Source organism: Falco biarmicus, chromosome 15 (genome assembly GCF_023638135.1).
Source record: "Falco biarmicus isolate bFalBia1 chromosome 15, bFalBia1.pri, whole genome shotgun sequence".
NCBI classification, from domain to species: domain Eukaryota; kingdom Metazoa; phylum Chordata; class Aves; order Falconiformes; family Falconidae; genus Falco; species Falco biarmicus.
The window spans coordinates 8040241-8060261 of record NC_079302.1 but is presented as its reverse complement, the minus strand read 5'-3'; the positions used below and the strand labels follow the sequence as shown (position 1 = coordinate 8060261).

Sequence of the window (20021 nt, the reverse complement as noted above, 5' to 3'; positions counted from 1 at the left end):
GGCAGAGAGGTCTAAGATGAGGGAAAAGGTGCTGCTGGTGACAGGCCATTATCAAGAGTTTTTAAGAGCCATGCCCGTGAAGGGTTTAATATACACTGGCCAAATGTTTGCTCACAGGCCAATTTCTACTTCTATGAGAGAGTTGCTTTCCAAGTCTGGTTGTACCCCCGCAGCAGCTTTGGAGCTCCAGCTGCCTTGTTATTATTCTTGCCCATCTGTGGGGAGTCACTATCTCCACTTTAAGAATCTGAGGCTGCGATGAAGGCCATTATACAAACATGTGAATTTGGTGTGCCTGGACCTCCAAAAGGTTCCTAGAAGCAGCTGATTGTATCTAATATTAACGTAAAATCTTCATTTTTCCATAGTGAAATACTCATTACTGCTGTATATTTTAGAAATTGAGTAAAGAAACGTTGCATTCAAAGAGAGTATTTCACTGCCTCTTCAGATCCTCACAGGTTTATTTTGTAGGCTTAGTAGTGCCTCGGAATCCAGAGGTATATTTTTTATGTTTAAGGTGGATGATACGAAGTTGCATGATCAAATTCTGCTCTGACATGTGGCTGTAGAAATTCCAATCACAGAAATGTATTGGTAGAATCAGTTACTAAGAAAATAAAAACAGAGAGTGTATACAGATGGTTTTATCTTCTAAATGAGTGGTTTCTGAACCCTTTCACGTGTTCTATCTACCAGAGTACAAGGCCTCCCCTTCTCAATCCACAGAGAGGAAAAGTATCTCTGATTAGTGTGAAGACTGAGAAAGCAAAGTGAAAATTATTTTAGATGTGATTTTATTCCATGCGTCTCATCAATATCATTATAATATTTTTTCCTTTTTTTTTTTTTTCTTGTGTAAGCAAATTTCCTTGTTATCAGTAAGAGTGCTGTTTTCACTGCTTACAGCCTCATTTTTTATTTAGGAGCTCTGCTAGCAAAAGGTGATCTGTATTAATGATGGTAGAAGACTGCTCCATCACAGTGTAGCAAAAAAGAAGAGGTGGCTTTAACTTCGGGTATTTTTGTTAAATTGAACTTCTTAAACAAATACAATAAAAAAATGGTAAAAGCCCAGAGCTGAGCAGCTTAACTGCTGTTTTGCCAAAGATGTGGAGCACTGGTATCTTCACAGTCAGTCAGTGACCCACAGCTTGAACAGGAGAGTTTCAGGTCTTACAGGTTGCTCTCTCCAGTCTCAACTGCAGCCATATCCTCAACGTTGTTTTCTTCTTTCTTTGTAGATTGGAGACAGAGTCATGGCTTTTGTAAACTACAACGCATGGGCTGAAGTAGTATGTACCCCAGTAGAATTTGTCTACAAGATCCCAGATGACATGAGTTTTTCTGAGGCTGCTGCGTTTCCCATGAACTTTGTAACTGCCTACATGATGCTCTTTGAAGTTGCTAACCTAAGAGAAGGCATGTCTGTGCTGGTTCACTCAGCAGGAGGTGGGGTGGTAAGTTGGAACTTTACTTACTTTCCTGTCACCAAGTAACTGAAGCAGTCTGATGCATCTTGATTTCTGAAATGAGCCAGACCTTGCAGTTTGATTTGATATCAGACTTCCCTGTATTAGCATTGCAGTGGGAGGAACTGCGTCTGTTTCCCCATCAAAACGCTGATGTGAATGTTTGGCAGGAGCTTTTGGTGAAATAAAAACGTTGTGACAATAAACTCTACCCCAAAACTCCTCCAAAACCCTCTTAATTGGTTGTCAGAGATCAAGGACCAAGTGTTTTCCCAACATTGCATTCCTGAACTTATGTATCTTGTACTTCTTCTGTGTAAAAGAAGGCTGTAATGAAAGGAATAAATAAATGCACTCGCTGCATGAGCTATTTGTAGGTAACTAATCCCCCTTGCAGTAAATGGCCCTCTTGGAATACTCCTGCAGGTACCACGTGCAAGTGTGCGTGATGCTTTCTCTGTGAAAGATATTTTTCTTCTTTTTTTCCCTCTTTTTTGTAGAGAGATTAAAAGTAAGGAAAAGCATTATCATGCCAACCCTGAGGAAAATATACAAATGCTGAGTTAAGAGTTAGTGGTGGCTGCTGCGTGTCATAGTTTGGATTATTAGTAAGGAGGCATTGTGTTGCATGGGCAAAACAACAGTAGGCCGAATTCAGTGGAATACCAGGGTGTACAATGAAATAAAAGATGGTTCAAGGAACTGGTAAAAGAAAATGCTGACTTTTTAAGAAAATCTCTCTCCTTTTGGAAAATATTTAAGCTTGTACAAAATATTAAGATGCTGACAGGGTTGTTTGTTTACATTTGAAATTATGCAGTCTTTTTCCGTAAGACAGATTTTACAACCTGAGAACATTAGCAGATCTCAGCCTTTCGAATTGGAGTACCTCTTCTGTTTTCCTGCGGTGCCTTATTTATGCTAAATTAATATTCTGTTGTCTGCTGAGGTCTGGTGGGCAGCGCCAAACACCTTATCCCTAATTCTGTGCCCTTAGAACTTCTTTCAGGTTCTCATATAAAAGAAGGCTGTAATCAGAGGAATAAATTCATGGGTTCCCTGTACAAAGTATTTTTAGCTAACGATAATCCTACTTGCAGTAAATGGTCCTCTTGGAATACTTCCGTAAATGAATGGAATTTATAATCGTATTATGCTTTGACACAGTACAACCTAGAGCGTTATGGCTGACTTTATTGTTCTTTAATATTAAATCTTTTCATGTGGAATTTAGGACTGTAAAAGCAACATGAGACCACACATTCAGGGGGACTGTGTATTCTGCAGGAATTGAAGGCTCAGCTTTAGCTATAAAGCCATTTGCCCAGCTGACACTATACGGACCCAGGCTGAGCACACAGAATGAGCGAAACGCCCAGCTGCAATCCCTGCACGTATGCGTGTATCTAGAGAAAGTTAACTCATCTTCCTTGTTAAGTGTTCTTGCTAAATGTCTTTATTCCTTTTTCCCTTCCTATTTCTAACCTCACTTGCCTCTGTTATTTCTTTCTTCTCTTCCTGAAGCACTGTTAATGCTCTACCAACTCTTAGGTAGTCTTCCTCACTAGTGCCCAACCTCTGTGCTGGGCTGTTCCTGTAAGGAGCTGCTGGCTTACTCTCTTTTATTGCAGATGGTCAGTGAGCAGTTTTTGACTGGTTCTCTGCTGTGGCTGCTTGTGGATCTTCTCTGAGGGGAGCAAGGAGACACCAGATCCATCACCTGCTAAGTAATTAAGTAAAACAGAATTTCCAAGGGAAGGACCAGAGATGCAGGCAGAACAGTCAGGTTGGCCAAAAACTGATGAAGGTCTGTATGTGATACAGGACAAGACCGTACCTAGGAGTGAGACGGGGCTGGCTGGCCTGCAGGACAGGAGCTTGTTGCTGTGTCACAGGGGAGAGTGCCGCATGCAGCCTGTTGTTGCTTGTAAGGGAAGAGCATGTATAGCTAGAACGGGGAAGGAAAGTCTTTTCCCATTGCTTGATAGGTCTTACAGGTGAAATATCACTGGAGGTGCATGGAATTTTTTCCTTTCTGCTAACTAGACATAAAGATTTCAGAGGGATTTGTGTTACCCTTTAAACCACTCTAATAGTGTCTGTTAATTCTTTGAAAAATTTAACAGCCACAATCAAACAAATCATTTTCACAAGGTTCTTGGTTAATAAACCAGAAAACTGGCATTAGAACTGGTATGGGAAGAGGTATTTTTTGTGCTGTTGCTTTAATAGATACAACAACCATTCCCACTTTCAGCAACTGGGAAACCTGTCCAGTTTGTTTCTAAATGTCATAGAAATTCCAGAGCACTTTAATGAGACAATAGGCTCCCTGTGGGACTAGAAGTTTGTAATTGTTCCTTTCTCATTATGCAAGATCATTATTTTAGCTGCTTCAGGCAGTTTATTGAAAAAGAGCTTGTTGCTTCATAAATGTTTGTGACGTTCTTTGTTCTGGCTCCCCAGTCTCCTTCAGGAGGATCTTGCAGCTTTTTCAATAAATGGAAACAGGGAAAATTCTCCGGGACCTCTACTTATGTATTGACAGTTTATTTATGCAGCCTTATTTTTGTTTATAGATATTTTGGTAGTGAGGTAACCATAGCAGTTGTCTTCCCCTCTGTGCCTCGGGTATGATCGGTAGATGAAGGTATCCCTTAATGTCTGACAGGATGCTTTAGGTAAGTCAATTTGTTTATTTCCAGAAGTTCCAGGGGACATCAGAAGATGATGTAGGAAAAAAAGGAAATGCACCAAGATATCTTGAAAAAAAAGTCTCGTGTACCTGTCTGTAACAGACACTTGAATCCTGTTCCATATACCAAATGAGCACACTCCCTGCCACCCACTCAGCTGAAAGGTCAGGGCACCGTGCAGTCTTCCCTGTTCACGGTAGGAAGTGTGGCTGGTTGTAAAGAAGCACCTCAACCAGGAGGAGAGAGGTGGACACTCACAAACTGTGCTGCTGCTGACACTGTTGGTATATTGCAGCCTTCCATCTGAAGAGGAGGCGCTGCTGCAGTGTTAGAAGGGGGGGTTGAAAGGAAAGGTTGTATTTGCTTTTGTTTCCTGGGGCTGGCTTGTTGATCTCGATTGTTTGGAAAGAGGACTGCTTTGGGGTTGGGTTGGTTTTCCTCTTTTGCTCTTGAGGTAGGGGTGGGCAGTTGAGAGACTGACTCTCAGCTCTCACCTGGACAGTGAAGCAGGCTGGAGAAATTTTAGGGGCCTTCTAGGAAAGCGTGGTACAGGCTCACAGCTGCGTTACATGATTCAGTCAGACTTTGATGAGAAATTAATACTCTGCCCTGAGATTCTGTTATCATTGCTCAAGCCGCTACTGACCAAGATCTAACAAGACAGTGGTTGTTACACGCTCCCTTTCAGGCCTCTGTTTGGCAGGACGCTTAACACTTCTGCTTGACCAGTTTGATTGAGTGGCAGGGCAGTTTGATAATTAACAAAAGATAAAATTGTGTAATACAAGTAGAATTAAAATGCATAAAGCTACAGAAATGTTTAAGTGTCCTTCTGAACCAATTGCTAAAGTAAGGAGGAAGTCAGCTAACACTGAACTTCAAAAACTTTCTGTTATCCATGCATAAAAATTAATGCTCAGAAATACAAGTGTGCAAGAACATATGACTTACTGTAGGACACATATTGGCCTGTCTTAGCAGTAAAATGCTGTAATGTTGGAAATGACTGCAAGACAATGATGGAGTAGCTCCTTTCACAAATATACTCCCACGCCTTTTTAAATTTTTTTTTTTTAAGTGAAGCAAAGTGGCAACTGAAGAAAATACACCAAGAAAACTGAACAGTAGCATGCACCCTGCTGGGACTGATCTGCTGTATGCAGCAATTAGTTCTTTAACATGAAGTCTGTTTAAGTCAGTGCATTCAGTGCGTGTCACAGCACAGGCTTGTATGAAAGTAATAACTTTAAGAGCAACTTTATAATGTAAATTTGAAAACTGTATTCTGGATTGGTTGAATTAGTATAAATACAGGACTGTTGTATTACCAAAAAACCCAACAAACCCAAACACCAAAAAACCAAAAGAGCAAAATCTTTTGTCTCACCTCTTCTAGCTTTAATAAATGCAGTCTCTCTCTCTATGATACCTACCTGGAAAATTAATTCTTTCAGGGATTTATATGTGTGAGATACAGCCATTATGCCCATGTCCTTATTTGTTTGCTCTTTATGTACTTCCTATCTGAATATTTAGAGCACAAAACTTGGGTCATTTACCAGGATTGTGCGATTTCATCACGTAACCCCTCAGACGCAAGGCAGAGTTATTAGCCAATTCTTCAGCATTTCAGTCTTAGAGATGCGAAAATTAAGCTGCCTTTTGTGCAGGAGCATCGATTGGTGTCCTGAAGCTGTGATCTGACCTTCCCTTTCAGGCTCAGCAGCGGAAGAAGTGCAAGCGGAGTAAGTTACAGATACAGCTCTCATGTCTGAATTTGAAGGGTAAATCTGACTTGGCAACAGATTTGGGTCATCCTGGCAGGACTGGTTACTGCTTGGCAGGAACGCTCTTTTTTTATTGTGTCTCCCCTGCGTGAATTGCAGATATTTGAGGATGTGTTCCAAACGCAATCACTGAAGTAGCGATATTTTATGTGACAAAGAACTGGCACTCCTTAGTAAATCTAGTCACCTGCTATCACAAGTCAGCATATAGGAACCCTTTGAAGAGAATTACCAGATTTCTTCCCCCCAAAAAACCCTATGTGTTCATCTCTTCACATTCTCTCTGCTTAGTCTTGCTCAGTGAGAAATCTTTCTCAGTTTCCAGACTTTGTTTGTGGCCAGTTAATGTATCTTTGTTGTTCTGCTAGTGTTGCCCATTGATTAAACTTAGCTATTCTTTCCTCTTGGGGCACTTCTTTCACATCTTTTTGGTGTGATGTGTATGTGTTTATGGCTAAAACAAGCTCAGAATCAAATCTCTCTTTGGCCTGTTTTTTTCAGACTGAAAGCAGGTTGGTTTGTTCGTAACCCTTTTTTGTAAGGTGAGTTGTCAGTTTCCTTGGTCGTCCTACAGACCTTGGTTCAAGCAGATACATACGTGTTTCCTGGCCTCTGAGCTGGTTGGCAGCAAAGCAGCAGTAAGCTGCTATGAAAGCCAGAGCCTTTTAAAATAGGTCTCACAGCATCCCTGATCCTTTTAAACATTGTATGGGTAGGCTGAATTTAGGTCTGCCTGCACCTAGCAGGTAGGAGCACATTAAACAGCACTCTTGTGTTTGAGTCAGTCCTTCCTGAATGTGAGTAATTAGAATTTACTCTGCACTTTGATGGCCCTGGCCGGCATACTGTACAATGTCATTAATACTTCCCACTTCACTGAAATTTTCACTCAGCACCTCCCAGGACTGCGCTTGCTATTTTTGTATTAGCAGTTCATAGCCGTTCTTGCGTTTGATGAAGTGCTTTCCTCTTATTTCATCTCTAGCAGCCAAGGAAGGGAATAAATCAGCTCACACAGAGCTCTGTGTAACCAAGCCTGGGCTGCTTTAAGTACCCAGGCTATCTCGCTTAAAGCCAGACAGGGTGTGTTGACGCTGAGCTGCCCTGTGCCGCTGAATGCCTCTAAAGCCGTGGACGTGCTCCTTCAGCAGCTCAGGAGAGTCCCTGTGCCATGCCTCAGTCTATTTCCAGACACTGCCTCAGAGCATAATCTGTTAATCAAACACAAAAGCCTGGCGAGCCATACACGAAAAGCAATTTCCCTGACCAGAGCAGGCTGCAGTCTCTGAAGGCCTTTTTCTTTTTGCCTCTTGCAGCCCTGCACTCCCCACAGGACATGTCCTTTCCCCAGTCGTCTGCTGAATCACGTCACAGACGAGCAGTGCATAACTCTTCCTTGGATGCTCTACCTTTTCAGACAGCGTTTATGTCCTCTGGATGAGGATCTTGCCCGGGGTTTGTTGTTGTAGCTCCACTAAACTGAAGAGGATTTATGCCAGATGGAGAGTGAGCCCCGAGTTCTGGATGCACCTCAGCTGCACAGCTTTGCAAGGGGGTAGGAAAAAACATACCCTACTAGTTGTTGCAGAAAATAAGAGATGTTGAGGGTAAAAGAGATCATTATCTCATGGTGACTATTTCTTCCCCTCTCTCTTCCCCTCCTTTTACTCCAAAACTTGCGTGTGATGCACCGGGTGTAGCAGATGCCACCTTACGCTTGTTCAGGAATCACGCTGCAGTTTGTCCACTGCAGTGTTCACCTCAGGGTTTGGTTTCCAGTTTCCTCTGCTGTAATTGGAAAAACAACACCTTCAGGAGAGGGAGTGTTGCGTATCTGACTTCTAACACAAGAGAAAAGTTTTCCTTGATGCCAGGAGGTTAGTAGATGTCTTCTCTTGCAGATTTCTTACTATGTTTGTGTACTTTGTGACACTTTCAGATAGGTTATGTGGCATCAAAGCATTTTGGAAATGTGTATTCTCCTGACATTTGGTTCCAGGCAGGGTTTTTGTGCAAGGTTAGGTCTGAATACTCTTTTTAAAAATGCTGTAGCATCTTTGGGCTACAAAAATATTTCTTGCTGTTGCTCTTGGTCCTACTACATGTAGTTTTGCAGGCTAGTACCTTTTAGATGGTTTGTTCTCTACTGCTATAAAGCAGGTCTTAGTTTACATTATAGCAGAAAAGATGGTTTCTTAAAAATATACTGCTCTGTAACTGCGGTAATTCAGTGCACAGCTTGCACATCTGACTGGGGTCTGGCTTGTGCCATTAGGTCAGACCCTTTGGAAATCCACTAGCTTATACCCCTTATTTATATTTTATCCAGTGTTAAGTTAGTATTAATAGGCTAATTAGATTAGTAAAGTTTTCTTGTATTTGTGCTTCCTATATTGACTTTTAGATGTCAATGACCTTTTTTTTTTTTTTCTTTTTACTTTTAGATTGTTTAAATGCACAGAACAGTCTATTTCATTTTTTCTTTTATGTGATTATCTCAGTAGGAGAGGTTTCCAATCCTGCATATTTGAAGTTGGGTTTTAAAGTAAAGGAATGTAAAGAAATCTGTCTTTTTACTGGATCTAAAATTACTATAAGGATATCCATTTATAACAGATTTTGTAATAATCACATGTGTAGATCAGGTTCAACATACTGGTTTTATAAATGGACATGATACCTTGAAAAGGAATTCATCAAATGGACTTTGAAGCTAAAGAGACGCAAGACTGCTATGCCAAATCCAGTATGAGGCATGCTTCATTGCCACAGCATACTTTAATCCAAGTTATTAATTTCTTTGAGGACTCGCCATGTGGAGTTTTGCTGGATTAGTAGTATATAAAAAATACATATTTTAAACGAGATTAAAACCATTATACGGGACTGTTTTGTAACCATGTCTATCCCTTCAAGGAAGCAATTGATCATTTTTATGTTTCAAAAAATGCTAAATCCTGTGAAAGGTAAAATTAATTGTCCAATTGAGAATTATTTTTTGCCACTTACTGGTTTTCCCAGGTTGAGGGAGCAAGAATCTAGTCATTATCTATCTGTAGAAACTTGCATCATATATGAAAAATTAGATGTGTGAAGAGTTTTATCTTCATTTTTCATATCATGCCTATCTAGTTAGACACACTCTTGGAAGGTTTTAGAGTTCATATGCTATTTCTGATAACATGGTGCCTCCTTCCATATCCGTGTGGTCTCCACAGTGAAAGCTGGTAGCAGAGATGATGCGGTTTTGTCTGGGCAGGGGAGGAGACGGAAAGCACTCTTGTCTCTGTTAACCAGAGAGCAATTTTTAGGAGGGGAATGGCTTTTTGGAATCTGAAAGGCAGGACAGGGTTCATGTGCCCCTGTGATCAAAGGGTGGTTCCTGGTGACGGGGGGGAGCAGGAGCCAGCGTGGATACCATGCCTGCCCCTCCACATCCCTGGGAAGAGGACATTTTTCCTCCTAGCTGCAAACCCCTTTGTGCATACTTCATTTGTGAACTACAGACGTTCTGAACACCAGCACCTCGCATACTTGCAAGTAGAATGTATAGCCCTCTAAACACTAGCTACTAATCCAGAGGTGGTGGCTACATGACTTGAGGGATTAGAAAAGAGACTTAGGAGTGACGTGTGTAGCCACAGTGCTGTTTTGGAGCTTAATCACATTCCACAGAAGTGAAATGTTTTGAGTTCATAGGTTGAGTTCAGTATTACTGTTTTGGTGGGGAAAGCATGAAAGGTCCAATACGGCCTTTATTCTTAGATTTCTGAGATACAAATGCAAAGAATACTTTGCACAAAAAATAAGTGCAAGTCATCATCAAATTCAGGTCTTCAGAAAGCTGTAGAAGAAGAAAGTTTCGTGGAATTGCCTCAAAATACTTAAGTGATGTTCATCCAGTTATGAAAGTACTGGTCATGTGAGTCAGTTATAGGCTTTAAATATCTACAGAAAGCTGGAAAGTATTTTGATCTGGGATTTTAGATAAGATTATCTCTATGGGCGGAGGGAGGGGTGTAATAAGGAGTTTGAGTCAGGAGGAAAATAGGTTATGCACATCCTGGGTTTTTTGTGCAGTTCTATTTATCTGACTGCCAGTTTGTTAAATGTTAATCATCTGCAGGATAAAAACCAACATGTTTTCTACTCTAATATTTGACCTTTTAAACAGTCAGTTTTTTGGTTCAGGATATACTCATTACCCCTCGTCTTCTGAAGTTACATGGAAATTGCAGAAAACTAATTAAAGAATAGATCAATAATGTCAGAATTTCACTTAACTAGCATATATTATAAAATACAGACTTACCTAAACCACTATGTGTGATGGTTTTCTGGGAAACACAGAAAGTGAGAAAAGATAATTGCTAGTGAAAATGGCTAAGAAAAGGAGAGATAGAAAATCCAGATCAATTTATTTCTTGTAATTTTGTTACAATGTTTGTGGACATGAAAACCTGGGCTTCAGAATGAGATGGTAAGTAATAGAGAAATAAAGTATGAGAAGAGTTTTCTACTCCCCAAAGACATTACTTCTTGTGAGATGAGGCCCCTCAGGAACGGATTTTCTTGTGATTTTTCTAAGCGATTAGGGATTCCAACCCAGGAAAATGGGGGATGATTTTAAAAAGGAAAGGTCGTTTGCGTTTGGTATTGGATTACCGTGCTGTGAATCTGCGTTCATATCTGGGTCCTGCTGTAATTTTCTCTGAGCTGTTGGACAGGTTGCTCAACTTGCTGTGCTATTCTGTGTCTCACCTGTAAAGGAAGAATGAGAATGCATCCATCCCTTCTCCTGCTGTATTCCCTGGCGGTGGGCTATGTGTCCAAAGGATCATGTAAACTGCGCCTTGCTGTGGAGCTGTTTACTGACTGATCCAGTAGGAAATCAATCTGAAACTCCTGGGTGCCACCACGTATAAATAATGATATTGTCCTCTCCTGCGATGCGATGCTCAGAGGATTGTCACTAGCAATTACATTCAGCATTGTATGTGAGGATGCCAACACCCCCAGGGTATGCAGGGTTATCTAATTATTCTACTGTAAATAAAACCCAAGCACTGATTACTGGTATTTACATATTAACAATCAGGGATTCTGGTTGGAATGAACAGAAATGTGTTTATCCATGGATAATTTTCCTGGTCGCGCATACAGTGTACAAGTGACAATCTTTTGGCTGTAAATGTAGTCAAGAATCTGCTGAATTCTGTCAGACATTCTTTTTAGAATGGCAGTGCCATTTCTTGCTTCTGGATATATCTGTGTAATAATAAGTGGAATAATGCGGTTACAACACGGGGCAGGATGTGGCTACCAGAAGTCTGTCTTCCGTTTGTTAGTGTATTAAGAGTAAAACAAAAGCCAGGGTTGTAGGAAGATGACTTGTTGGGATCTTTTCTGAAATCTAGATGGCCCAGCATTTATGTAGTGATTCTCTTCTCTCGGCCTCATGAAATCAGAGGTTAAAACTTAGGGAAAGAAGTTAAAGCCTCCTGCAGCCTGAAGCTGGAAAGTCAAAGCACAGACATTTGAATGCACACATTGTCTTAATGCCGCAAGTCCTACCTAAACAGTGACGTAGCATCTGATTGACTCCACTGGATTCCTGCCCAGACGCAGGAGGGATGTACGAGGGGAATGATTTTCCTATACATGCTCTAGGCAATTTCATCGTCTCTGCTGTTGGTCAGTTTTCAGGTTAGGGCACGAGCCTAAGCAGACGTTTCAGTGGGACTCAAGGCTATTCCTGCATTTTGAATAATCAGTAATAATTACTTTTATGAATAAGAGGTAAAGCAGATTTGCATTACTATGCAGTATTTGTTATACCAACTTGCTGTCTCCCACTGAAACCGTAAGAAAACGTGATCACTTAGGAATGGTAGACTACGTGCTGTCCTGGGACTGACTACGCTAGACCTTCTGTATTAGGACTGCAAAAAGCTGAGGCATGAAAGCTTATCTGAGTACCAGAGGAACCAAGTACTTTACATTATCTGCCAGAAATTCTGTTCTGGCATCAGGTGCTGCAAAGCCTTCCCCATGAGCAGAGAGGTTTTGAGTCGCATGCGGAAGCAGTCAACGCTGTTCTTAGGTGGGAGGTGCAAAGAGGACTGCTGATGTTCCTCAGGGGACACCGGGGGAAATGACGTGGGATGCATATACCAAATGAAAAATATTTCTCTAGCACTGTTGTGAGTAATCCTTTCCAGTGGTCTTTGTTAATTAATGCCCTTCCCTTAAATTACACTGCCTCTGTTAAAAGATCAAGAAGAACTCTTTTTGCAATAGAATGTTTTGATACATTAAATTACTTTTATCCCTGCAGTTGCTTTGTCTTCAGAATATCCTTTTGATTTAAGTGTCTTCTCCTGTGGCTGAACTGCGTTGCACTGGCAAGAAATTAGTTTGGGAAGTCCTTGCACGTGACACAGCAATATCCAAGACCAAACATGAGCGAACTGGCAGCTGCAAAGTCTGTTAACCAATTTCCATGTCAGTCAACTAACATAATAATGTGTTTGCAGGGTCAAGCTGTTGCTCAGCTCTGTTCAACAATTCCCAATGTTACTGTTTTTGGAACCGCTTCATCTTTCAAACATGAAGCAATCAAAGACTCAGTAACTCACCTGTTTGACAGAAATGCAGACTATGTTCAAGAAGTAAAAAGGTAATCTTTTATTTTTCTGAGTAAGGGTTGTATGGTACCTGGAAACAGACAATGAAAGACACCGGGCTGATCATATTTATGGGAGGAGGTTACATTTGTGAGTTTGGCAACTGTAGTTTATTCTGTATGTTCCATCTGTCCACTACAAGGGACAAGATGGCAAGCGTCTCCCTATTTCTTCATAAAGCAACATAAGATTCGTTAGTCTGTGTTCATACGTGAACGTCTGTTGCGAGCAAAGTAAATTAAGTGAAAAAGTGTATCGGCTTTAACAGAAGGATGTACTTTACTGTTATCTGCGTATGTAGGAGCTCACTGCAGTGCACCGAGTAAGATATTTTCAGTGGATCTGCAAGTTATCCAGGTCTTGGAGTTCTGGGTGTGCTTCTGTCTGCCTGGGTTTTTATCCTCTGCCAGGGATTGCTATCAGAGCACATGATGTCTGTTTTAATTTAAGATCCTTAGATTTTGTTTGTTTGCATCCAGATTAGAATCAGCCTGTTGCCTTTTGAAGTACTCATGTGTGTTTGTATTTACATGCTTTCAAATACTTTGATTTCCAGTTTGTCTGTTTTTAGATACTGCTGTTGATGCAGGTGGCAAAACTTTAGAACTGATAAGAAACTTAGTAAAAAATGTCTTTTTGATTTTTATTTGTCAGACAGATAAGAGTAGTATTTTCCCTCCATCCTGTATTTGTCAAAATGCTAGATTATGTAGCTGGGTATAAAACAAGACATTTCTCAAAGGGGAGCCCCAAGGTAGTACAATTGACAGGTTTCCTGCCAAACTTACGCATTCCTCGGAGTGATACGTAAAGTCTCAGGTGGTCTCTTAGTACCAGGGTTACTAGCCCTCAGAGAGGACATTCAGTTTATCGCAGACTTTTGTCAGAGCTGTTAGCAATCCAGCAAGCTGTTGGAGGAGAAAGCAGGGTGTCTTGCTGCTTTTTCTGGAGTGTTCCTAAGGGCTTAAGAGAACATTTGCAATGATCTGTCACAAAGGACATTTTATATCAAAGTAAAACTTTTCCACAGGGGAAGTTTTACAGGAAATGGAGGACCTGTAGAGGTCTCATCTGCTGGATTATTTTCTTACAGCTCAGAAGAATCACAGCACATTTCTTCAGCCCTTTGATAGCCTTTCTTTCGGGGAAGTGTATGTATCTAAGTGTTTTGCTGCCCCTGGAAAATCGCTGTTGTGGGGTTAAGACTGGATTCTAGCAGTCCCCACTTTACAAACATTGATTCAGCAAGAGGGAACACTTGAAAACGTTAATCAGAGTTCAGCACCAACCTTAATCATAACTCTTTGCAGGGGCAACAGGTCTGATCTAAGTGGGTATGTGATTTGGGAGCAGATACAACAGATGTCATTGCTTATAAAAAGGAATAAAGTCCTTTTAACATCTGATAACCTCATGAATGCAGAGAACGTTGACTGCTTCTGCCCTTCATCAGGACAGTTTGTTTTGGGACAGTTCCTGACACTGCCCCTGACTCTGTATAGCAGACTGTAACTGCTGAAATCAAAAGGAGTCCTGGTTACAAAGGGGTGGAATTCTGCTCTGTTGAGTCTTTTAAAATCGCTTTTGGTGATCCTGCATTTTCACATGCTTTTTCACCTCTCAGTGAACCAATGAGGCAGAGAACCAGTGGGTACAAAAGTTGAAATATAGGTACAGCAACCTAGTTTGTTTGTCTTTCCTGGTCTAGAGGTGCGTAGCATTATATTAGCACAACTGATAGTCCTGACTGAAGTCAGAACTGGCACCTTGCAGAATATGCCAGCACTCTGATTTGTTGCTCAGATCTGTGTATTTTCACTTTGTATTGAAAGAAAAGAAAAAAAGTACAGTGGTGATTTTGAGAGTGTTATGAAGACAAATTGGCTTTTGAACAAGGCAGTGGGGAGAACAGTGTAGTTGCTTGGTTTGCTGGATATTAGCTGTAGACTTTGTTCTGCTTAAAATGTGTGTCCAGCAGGGAGGACAGCTGGTCTGCATTTGCCTGCTGCACACTGGGTCAGGGGGAGCCCTAAGGGAAGGAGAAGACTCTTTCTTTCTTCAGAGGTTGTGAGCAGGAGAAGGTGGGCCAGTGGCTGAGAAAGGATAGTGGAAGGAATCTGCTTTACTGCAGGTGACTGGGGTATTCCAGGGAAGAACTTTCATCAAGGAGAAAAGTAAAAAAAAAAAAAAAAAAAGCAACCCACCTACCCCCCAAAAATGAAAAAAAACCAAACCCAAAGGTGATATGAATGTGGAAATGATCCTGGGGGATGAGGAATCATTTCAACTGTGGAAGGCACCAAAAGCTGTTTGATTGCAAATTATTCATTTACAGTGAAAGCTCATCCAGTGGCCTGAATGTAAACCACTTAGTACCCCACCTACGGCAGCAGTAGCACACAGTGAAATTGTCCATTTTGCTGCTGTTTGTAACCAGTGGATGTCTGAGTTTTGTGAGGAAACAAGGATGCATTACAAGCCATAAAGCTTAACCTCTTTCCTGACTTCTCATTGCAGTTACACCACTGCAGAAGGCATGGTCATCAGGTGCTAATTGGTGTTCGTGGGGATTAGACGCTGTTGACTGCCCCTTAAACCTTTGATAGTCTCCAGGTTGCAATTTTCTTGTAGTTTCTGCATCAGTTATTTACATAACTGTTTCAGAGTGTTACTCAAGAATTTACTGCTGCTTGGGCTGTTTATTTGGTTAGGAGGTAGGGTTTTAGACTTAGGTCAAACTAGTGATAGGATTTTGCAGCTAGTGTTTTGCCAGAAAAAAAAAAAACTACATTGGGGTATTGGTGTGTGGTATTTGGTTTGTTTTTTGGTTTTTTTTTTTCTTTTTTTTCCTTCAGCATCCTATTGACATTGCATTCACAAAGGTGCTTATTGGAAGATCATAAATATGCAAGCTGTTTATGGAAACAATATAAATAGTTTGTGATTTCTATAATATGACCTGATTGTATCCTTAGAGCTGGGTTTCTAGCTCTTGGTGACTTCTCTTTATGCTTGATTTAACTCTTCGCTGATGTCTAGTTTGTACAAAGTCTGAAACAGAAGACTCTTTAAGTAACTGTCCAAGGGCATAATTTTATCTGGAAAGGACTAAAATAAGATATGTTTCCCTATGAATTCCAAAAAAGAATATAAGATGTGAATAACAAAAATGTCTTTTTTCTCTGACATTTGTTGACCAGAAAAAGACAATCTCTGACATTCTCATTCACTCAGAAAGAACTTTGTCTATCACCTGTTTATATATATATATATGTATATATATATATAAAATATAATTTCACTGAAAACCCTCAAAAAGGGGGAACAAGATGGGTTCCCACCCTTCTAAGCCTGAAGGGCATGGGTTGGCTAGCCCAACAGACTTGCATTCCAGCACCTGAATGAGTTTAAAAGGTCTTTTGATGCAGAGAAAGTTTTCACATAGTCATAGCCTCAGCCTTAGAGTCCTTTCTAAAGCACCTGGAAAATGTTAGTACCATGTTACCAATTGGCCTAGATCATGCTGGCTGACCAGTCCTCTGGATCTTACTGCAAAGTGAGATTTCTTTCTTGCTTTTCAGAATCTCGACAGATGGAGTAGATATTGTTTTGGACTGTCTTTGTGGAGAAAATACTGGGAAAGGCCTCAGTCTCCTCAAACCACTTGGGACTTACATTTTATATGGTGAGTGGAAAAAGCCATGTACATACTTCAAAACAAAAGCTTTGCAAAGGTTAAAAATCTCTTAAAATCACCCATGCCACTCCCTTCGTTACTGGAGGCTACCGTGTAATACTTCCTCAAATTGACCATTTCCAATCAAGGATTTTAGTGAAGCTGAGCACGGACTAAATTATTGAGAAGCAATAGGTAATACAAATAAACTCTTTAAAAAAATAATTGAAAAAAATATCTAAAAGTGAAACCAAACGTATGTTTCAGATTGTTAAACATCATTGGGTGATACAGAAGTGTAGGAGAAAGATTGGCTCTCTCATTCTACACATAGGAATCACAGTGTGGCCAAGGAAACTGTAAAATAGTTCTTGTGGGAGGGAAGCTTGGAGGAGGATTTCAGGAAGAATGCTATCATTTTTATTTGACATGACGTTTAGGAATTCAAGCCCAGGCTTCTGTTCACAAATTCCTATTCATGTACATGGACTACTCCACATCCTGAGTGAACACGTCTTTCCTGCAGTTCTGCCAGGCTGCCTTGTTGTGCGTCGATAAAGCAGGCCAAGCTTCTGTCGGGGGACAGCTGAAGGGATTGCTAGATTTTGAAATGAAGAATATATCTGTATCACAGTGGAAGGTGCAGTGGCATCATGGATAAGCACACCTGCGTGCTTGGGCTTTCATCTAGCTAGCAGGATGGCAGTAACAAATGCCTTGTCACTCAGATACCTGCTTGGGCTGTACAAGCCAACCTGGCTGCCTGTTTGTAATGAGGTCCCTGCCAGCAAATCATCGTTACCTTTGTTAACAGGTTGTAGTGCACGTACATGCACACATGTAGTAGTCGTACACATTTAGCTTTACGGATATAGAAAAAGGATACCTGTGTGGTGATGCTGCTAAGTAATAACGGTCAGAGACAAATGGCATGACAAATTACATTTTACTGCAGAGAGAGCTACAGAAGAGTTTTGGTGTCAAGATGCCTAGTAACACTTAACCTGTTCCTGGTTTTGGAAGATTTGATAGTTTGTTCTTGTCACCTCAAAATACCTATAAACTTGGAGGGCTCAGTCACCTTGGCCTCTTTGTCAATTATTCCCAAAGTATGAGGACATCTACTAATCCTTCTTAAACCTGTGGAAATGTTTTTTCTTAAATATGAATCACGGAAATGATTTTACATATGATAAATGGTCTGCTTGTCGGCATGTAATAAGTTGTGTGTGAATATACTCTTATTTTACAGGTTCTTCTAACATGGTTACTGGGGAGACAAAAAGCTTCTTCAGTTTTGCAAAATCAGTAAGTGTCCCAGTGCTGTGATTCTGCTTTTCTAACTTCAGTCTTTTCTGTAGTATTTTCATCTTCATCATTCTTATTTATCTCTAATAAGTTTTTACTTCTGATGTTGCTAAAGTGGGTGTTTTTCTGACTGCAGTGGTTTGACACGTTCTCTTCTGGTACAGCAGCTAGACAGGAATCAGTTCTGTGTGCAATGCATATTTAAATCATGAAACGGTTTGGGTTGGAAGGGACCTTAAAGACCATCTAGTTCCACCCCCTGCCATGGGCAGAGACACCCACCACCAGCCCAGGCTGCTCCAAGCCCCGTCCAGCCTGGCCTGGGACACTGCCAGGGATGGGGCACCCACAGCTGCTCCGGGCAGCCTGTGCCAATGCCTCACCACCCTCACAGTAAAGAATATCTTATTTCTAAACTAAATCTACCTTCTTTCAGCTTAAAGCCATTCCCCCTTGTCCTGTCACTACGTGCCCTTGTAAAAAGTAGCACTTTAGCTGTCTTGTCAGCCCCTTTAGGTGCTGGAAGGCTGAGATAAGGTTTCCCTGGAGCCTTCTCTTCTCCAGGCTGAACAATCCCAACTCTCTCGGCCTGTCTGCACAGGAGAGGTGCCATCAGACGTACCTCTCTTACACAGCTAAGTGTAAAGTCAGACTGCATTATTTATTTACTTATGGATACGTATCCATGGATAGGGATAACTGTACCCTGCAGGTTCTTCATATCTGAAAACACTGTCAGGACAGTGCAGTAAATTAAAGGAAGTATCAAAGAAGATATCTCTTTTAAGGTGGGGCTTGTGTCCAGTCATTTCCAGCTTTTCAGAAGCTAGTTCATAAGAAACGCATTTGTCAGTTCTCCATGATCATTGCAAATGACATCAAAGAGGTGATGATGTTGCATTTGTTTCCTAATTGATGATGTCAACAAATCCAAAATTCAAATGTTATATTTTTTTCTTCAGCTTACTACAACAACAAAAAATCTGCTCAGAAATCCTAGAGATCAAAAAAGGGACAAATATATCAAATAAACTGCTAGTGAGAAATAAGTTAACCAGGAGTGAAAGTGATTACTTCAGACAAGAAAAACAGAGCGAGAAGCCTTGACTGAAGATCTGTCATATCTTTCTGCCAGGAGCTCATTTACAGCTTCCAGCAAAAACCCCTTCCCAGGAGAAATTGGCTTCAAAAGTCTCTATGTAGTTGAAAACAAGATAAATCAAAGACTAGCAAGAAGCTGTTCTTTGCCTCCTACATTTTCTTAATGATTGTAGTGGCACGATCTTTGTTGACAATGTGTTTGTGAACTAAAACAAGGTAACCTTTACTATGCAGCTTTTATACTGTTAACATAAACATATCCAGACGAGTATAATTGTAGGGTAGGTTGGCCCGACAAGATCAATTTCAACTGAAATGTTTTTCATGTATGCTGGTATTTGTTGACTGAATAAATTGGATTTATAAAAAATAGCATATCAGATTTTGTATTAAAAGTATAACTACTTTCTTGATGTAATTATACTGCAAAATTAACTCATAAAAATTGTATGAAAATTTTAATTAAAAATTGACTCATTCAAATAAAACTTGCTAGGAAGTAGGATCTCAGTCTCAGGATGCTCTTGGGCTAAATGAGATAAAACAATTTCATGAGACATTGTGAGGGTTGCTCAGATACCACAAACAATAATGGCTGAAAGGTACGTGGAAGCTGATAAGCAGTGCATGATTTCCTTTTTTTTGAGAGAAGAGTACATGTCAAGAGTTGCTTGCGAGCATTTGGGAAGCTCGCATGGCTCTGTTGAGATAGCAAAGGATAGGAGAAAAAGAAGGGAGGTCCAAATTCCTTACTCCTAGACCCATGCCCTAAAACCAGATCTGTTCACCATTTTTCTAACACCCTCATTTCATGCCACGCAAGTCTGTGTTTTATTTCCGCATGTCACTCAGCTGCATACTTTTTTGCCTCTTCCTTAAATAAAATTCTTGCTGTTTCTCTTTGGCTGTTGCTTCAGATCTGACAGATGAGTTGTGTATCACATCTGCCCAGACCGTTTTGTTGTGAACTTTCCTGTACATTTCTTGAGAAATGTTTTTCTGACCCTGCTGCTGTTTATTGCTTTGCAGTGGTGGCAGGTTGAGAAAGTAAATCCTATCAAGCTCTATGAGGAGAACAAAGTCATTGCTGGATTTTCCCTGTTGAATCTACTTTTCAAACAGAATCGAGGTGGCCTGATCAAGGGTGTGATGGACAAACTTCTAAACCTATATAACAGTAAGAAGATCAAGCCTGTGGTTGATTCGTTATGGGCTTTGGAAGAGGTAGGAGCAAAATTTCCTTCCCCATTTTGAAATTTCTGAAATACGTGCACTACTAGATTTAAATATGTTTT

The 20021-nt window shown here is 40.7% G+C and overlaps 1 protein-coding gene across 1 annotated transcript in view; it reads left to right on the top strand.

The window, feature by feature from the left end:
* VAT1L (vesicle amine transport 1 like) overlaps positions 1–20021 on the top strand; it is a 64098-nt gene that overhangs the window by 9751 nt on the left and 34326 nt on the right. Inside the window, exons 3-7 of the mRNA XM_056361132.1 lie at positions 1245–1460; positions 12492–12634; positions 16223–16326; positions 17570–17625; positions 19756–19950. Coding sequence (XP_056217107.1) covers positions 1245–1460; positions 12492–12634; positions 16223–16326; positions 17570–17625; positions 19756–19950 — 714 coding nt within the window. The remainder of the gene's footprint in view (positions 1–1244; positions 1461–12491; positions 12635–16222; positions 16327–17569; positions 17626–19755; positions 19951–20021) is intronic.